Source organism: Glycine soja, chromosome 5, assembly GCF_004193775.1.
Source record: "Glycine soja cultivar W05 chromosome 5, ASM419377v2, whole genome shotgun sequence".
NCBI lineage: Eukaryota > Viridiplantae > Streptophyta > Magnoliopsida > Fabales > Fabaceae > Glycine > Glycine soja.
In genome coordinates, this window is record NC_041006.1 from 11,729,509 (window position 1) to 11,735,049 (window position 5,541).

At 35.8% G+C, this 5,541-nt stretch overlaps 1 protein-coding gene across 1 annotated transcript; it reads right to left on the reverse strand.

Moving 5' to 3' along the window:
* Positions 1-3,780: 3,780 nt before the first annotated feature.
* Positions 3,781-4,878, reverse strand: LOC114411147 (protein PHYTOCHROME KINASE SUBSTRATE 4-like). Its single transcript, XM_028374904.1, has one exon. It carries the CDS (start codon positions 4,876-4,878, stop codon positions 3,781-3,783), a length of 1,098 nt encoding a protein of 365 aa, XP_028230705.1.
* Positions 4,879-5,541: the final 663 nt, after the last annotated feature.

The window sequence follows — 5,541 nt, forward strand, 5'->3', positions numbered from 1 at the left end:
ACCACTACCATGGATGACAATGATCTCGTCATTCACACTCTCAATGGTCTTGGGTAGGAATACAATGAAATCACTGCTACCATTTTCACACGTGAAAACCCTTTGGTTTTGAGGAGTCACATGATCTCTTTACTGACTTCGAAACCCATCTAAAGAGGGAAGACATCAACTAGGACTCTTCTACAGTGATCACTGTACATGTTGCATACAAAGGTAAGATGTCCTACAAAAATCGTGGCTCCAGCTCAAGCCATACCACCACTTCGTCATTAAGGCACTTAAATTCATCAAATGGCTACAAGAAAGTTGTTTTCCAATATTGTAACAAAATTGGGCACACAGTTAAGGATTGTTACAAAATCAATGGATATTCATATCCACCTAAGAGGAACAACAACCCATCTACTCACCATGCCAGAGACCCACCCTTATTCAATCCCTCAGATTGGATAGTGGACTCAGGAGCAACCCACTACATCACCATGATTTGGATAACCATCACCTCACACAACCATATCATGGCAACGATCACCTCCTTGTTGGTGATTGATCGAATCTCCCCATCACACACACTAGTACAATAACTCTCAAAACAGACACACATAACCTTTCACTACCAAAAGTTTTACATGTACCCACTATTTCCCAAAATTTATTATTTGTTTCCTCATTGTGTAAAATTAATCATGTTTCTGTTGAATTTTTATCAAATAAGTTTTTGGTGCAAGGTTTGAAGACAAGGGTTCCAATACTCAGAGGACCACATAGGGATGGCCTCTACCACTTGCCTCGTCCACCTAAATAACCAAAAACATCCATTTTACCACATTCTAAGACATCTAGCATCCCACCATCATATAAGGTCGAGCACAACCACACCTTGCATCTCATGTAGCAGCGCCAAGAGTCACAAATTGCCCTTCACTCTATCCAGTGTTGTACCACCTCTTGAGTTTGTTTATGTTGATGTATATGGCCATATCCCACTAGGTCTTTAGATGATTTTCAGTATTATCTAAATTTAGTTGATCACTTTTCAAAATATATTTGGTAGTATCCATTCAAGAATAAATCATATGTATTTTCTATTTTCCTAAAATTCAAACCTCTTGTTAAAAAGTACTTTGATTTTCCTTTTATAACATTATATTTTGACAATGGTGGTGAGTTTCTTAAATTGAAAACATACTTACCCACTCATGGCATTTCTTATCACACAACACCACCTTATACACCAGACCTCAATGGCATTGCCGAGAGACGCCACTATCATATTGTAGAAATTGGTCGTGCTCTTCTCCATCATGCTAAACCACCAACAAAATTTTTGACCTTTACCTTCCAAACTACCACTTACCTTATCAATAGACTACTTACCCCAAACCTAAACATGCGATCTCCATTCCAAATACTTCATAAAACTTAACCATACCCTAAACACTTACACTCCTTTAGATGTCTATGCTTCCTATGGTTATGACCCTACACAAATCACAAACTACAACTAAGATTCACTCTATGCATTTTCCTTGGTTACTCACCTTCCTAATATGCCTACCAATGTCTTGACCCAACCATAATTAAAATATACACCTCCCAACATGTATCATTTCATGATACAATTCTCACATACCCATCATTTATTCCAAACAATCAAACCTAAACAACTCCATGCATAATTTCGAATCAACCCCCACACCTCACACTTCCCATAGTTAACACAATCATTCCCACTATGCCTTCCCCATAGCAATCCCCATCTTTGGCAATCATGCATGTGAAATCCTTGTCACCATTGTCATGACTAGGTAATGTTTCTCCTCCCTTATTACCTATTAAAGAAAATTTTATTTCCATTAACCCTATCAATGCAGCCATTGTTCCAAATTGTAAGCATTCCATGATAACAAGGCCTCAAAAAAGAAAACATCTTTAAACTAAAAAAGCATACACTGCCTCTAAACATCCTCTCCCAAAGAACATCCAATGTGCAACGTGCCATGCAACATCATCAATGGTGTCAAGCTATATCAGATGAATTTGATGCCCTTATCAGGAATGGCACCTAGTCTCTTGTCCTTTTGTCCAAGGGTCAAAACATTGTTGCTCCATGAAGAAGTATACATGGCCTAACCTCCTGACCTCAAGCACGCTCAACACCTGGATCATGTTTCCAAACTCCATAAAGCAATTTATGGTCTAAGACAAGCATTGAGAGCCTCACATGATGCTTTAAATCATTCATCATATCATATGGGTTCACCATGAGCAAAAGCGACCCATCTCTCTTCATATACACCACTAGCATCTGCCAGATTCAAGGACTTAACAATCAAGATGCACGATATTGAGGGCAACTACATCTTGCGAGGTCATATTAGTGCATAGCAACAATTTGAATTAAAGATAACAATAGTGGAATTAAAGTTCAAATATATTCTAAATAATTAAAAATAATGATTATCTAAGTATCCTAGATAAAACAGATTACATGTTACTAATTTCAGTTTCATTCACGTGTATATATATGGTCTCTGGCACCATGAATAAATTGAATTGGAACCCTACTTTCTCTAAACCTACTTGTTGTTACATGAAAAGGAAATTTTGTGAAGTCTAACCTCAACATTTTTTCATTATATTAATATTTGACAACCCATTTTTTGCATATCATGTTTGATAAAAATGCAAAACTAGAAACAAATTTTAAATTGTGTTTTCTTTAATCTTTTGTATTGATTTATGTTTATAACCTCTTGTTTTTTGTTGTTCCAATTCATTGCCTATTTTGATCATTTAGATAGTAGTCACTGAGTTACATGCTAGATATTTCGCAAGTTCTCGTTAAATACTATACTCAATGTTTGACGATTAGGGACAGTTGTAAAAAGCATAACATCTTATTGTCTGAATTTAAACCACAAGAGATCAAAGAATAAAAGGTACAAGTGTCAATATTATTAAGAACATTATAATATTATTCAATCACAAATTAACATTTATAATAAATTTGTTAACTTTTATTATAATTATCATAAAATTCATATTTATCATAATTTTTTGTCATAATTTTTAATCGATTAATAATATAAAATATTTTATATTAACAATATATAGAAATTATTTTTTTTTTGAAAATTAAATAATTCGTGTACTAATTATATAAAGAATTTTTACATTATTATCCAGATACCTCTTAACCAACCTAAAGAGGGGCATATACTACTTCTAATAAAAAGTCCTCCATCTATATATTCTTGAGATGCTACTAATAAATTGACACATAAAAAGTGTTTCACTTTTATAATAATTATTTAATTGGTAGAGTGCCCAAAATGTTTTTACATAAAAATTAAACTCCCGAAATCTGTTCAAATTGTACTCCAAGTTTCATTACGAGGTATTTGGATTAATTTCGAATATTTTTTCTTTTTACCTTAAAATCAGATGAAATCAAATTACACAAACCACAAACACTGTTGGGTCTCCTTAGAGTGTTTTTCGATCTTATTCCCAAGGCAATCACAATTCGATAGTAATTTATGGTACATTCAGATAAAATAACTATCAAACACTTTTAACAAGCTTTCATTCAGTGAGAATTTATCCACAAATTAGACTCCAAAGTTTATTAAAACAGATTAAAAAGAATCTATTTTAACAAGCTCAAAAAGAAGAAATTAACATTCACACTTAGAGAATTGAGACATTAAAGGTATTCATAAGAAGAAGCTCTTCAGCCTATAGTAACTTCTGTATAAGTTGACTTGATGTTTAACCTTAAAGTGGTGGCAGCACCTCCGTATCCCTCAGTCGCCGCCGCCACAGGCTGCTGCCGGAGTCGTTGGCGAAGAAGAACTCGTGATCGGTGGATTCATGGCACCGAGCAATGGAGGGTGTGATAATGGGGTATGGAAGTGTAGTAGTTTGAGTGGAGAAGCTTTCAATCTCAAAAAGATCAGAACTTGCATCACTAGCTGCATCATCATCCATGGCACGTGACTTGGGGGGGCTTGGAGGTTGGAACATGTGCAAGGACTCACGTGGGGTTGCGTCCTCTTCTTCATGAACCACGTTGAGATGAACCTGATGATGAGGTTTTGTGGGGTTGGTGGAGTTTGTTGCCAAGAACAAAGGGAAAGTGAAGCCTTCACTTGAGGTCTTTCTAAGTTGGTTCATGGATGGTTGGAATTGGAACAACCTTTGAGCCTTCACTTTCTTGTTGGATGATGGTGGTGGTGGTGGTGCCTTGTGATTCAAGGAATCTTTGTGGATTTGGTTGTGTGAGAGGGTTTTGGGTTGTGGGGGTGGAGTTCGGGGTTTGGGGGTGTTTCTATTTTTGTTTTTGTTTGTGTTTATGTTTACTTTGACTTGCACTGACTTTTTATCTTTACAGGGGCATTTTCTTCTCAAAAGCCAAATGGGTTTTGACAAGGATGTTTTGAGTTTCTTTGTGAGATTGGAGGAGGTTTGAGGAGGCTTAACTGATATTTTACTTGTTTGAGGGTGATGCAATAACAAACCAGCTTTGTTGTTTAAAGTGGATTTGGAAGAAGAGGGTGGTGGTGTTGGAGTTGCAACATGGAATGAATGAGCATTGTAGTTGTTGTTGTTGTGGTTACCATTACCAATACCACCAACTGATGATGAAGAAGAATGGGAGAATGACCATTTTGTGATGTCACCTTGCTCTTGATTGTGTTTTTGTTCTGTGTCCATGTTGAGCAGGGGAGAGACTCTGCTGTTGCTGTTGATGGTCACTTTTTGGATGTTGGTGTCATTGATGGTCCCTTGGTTAAAGTACTTGTGTGCACCAAAAGTGCTAAGCTCAGAGGTAATAGGATCATGGTCTACAGCTCTAAGTTCATTAGACTTCATGGCATGGTGTGGTTGAGATTTGTTTGGTCGATCAGGTGTGAGATGAGGAGAAGAAAAAGATGCATTTCTATCTTTAAAGGTGGGTGACTTTGGATTTTAATGATGGGGGGGGGGGGGGGGGGGGGTTAATTCAATGTGTTGATGGAAAAAGATGAGAGGATGAAACTAAACATTGGAAGTACTGACTCTGAAATTCCTTGCCCACATATATATTTGTGTGATTGAGTGGGTGTGTTTTTAGGACTAGGTAATAACCTGTCCTGTCACCAATAAGAAAGCAGTAAAAGTAAGAAAGGAAAGTTTCACGTATAGGTTGTGTATGCATAAGTGCAACGGATGATTGAGAATTTTTCTAGTACGAGTAAAGGTAATGGTTGAAATTTTTTTAATCAATTTTATCTTATTATTGTTGGTACAAATATTTTTATACCATTAATTAATTAACGATCACTTTAGCTATGCATTTTTTAAACTATATAAATGTTAACAAATTTACTCAACATGATCATCTACAAATTAATAATCACTTTAGGTATTATTTATACTTATATAAAATTTGTTCTGAAGTGGACACATCTTTGTGTTCTGATTTATTTATTTATGAATAGGGTAGCTTTTTTTTTTTATTATTGACCATGCTAAGTATGGATTCACTGTTCTAGG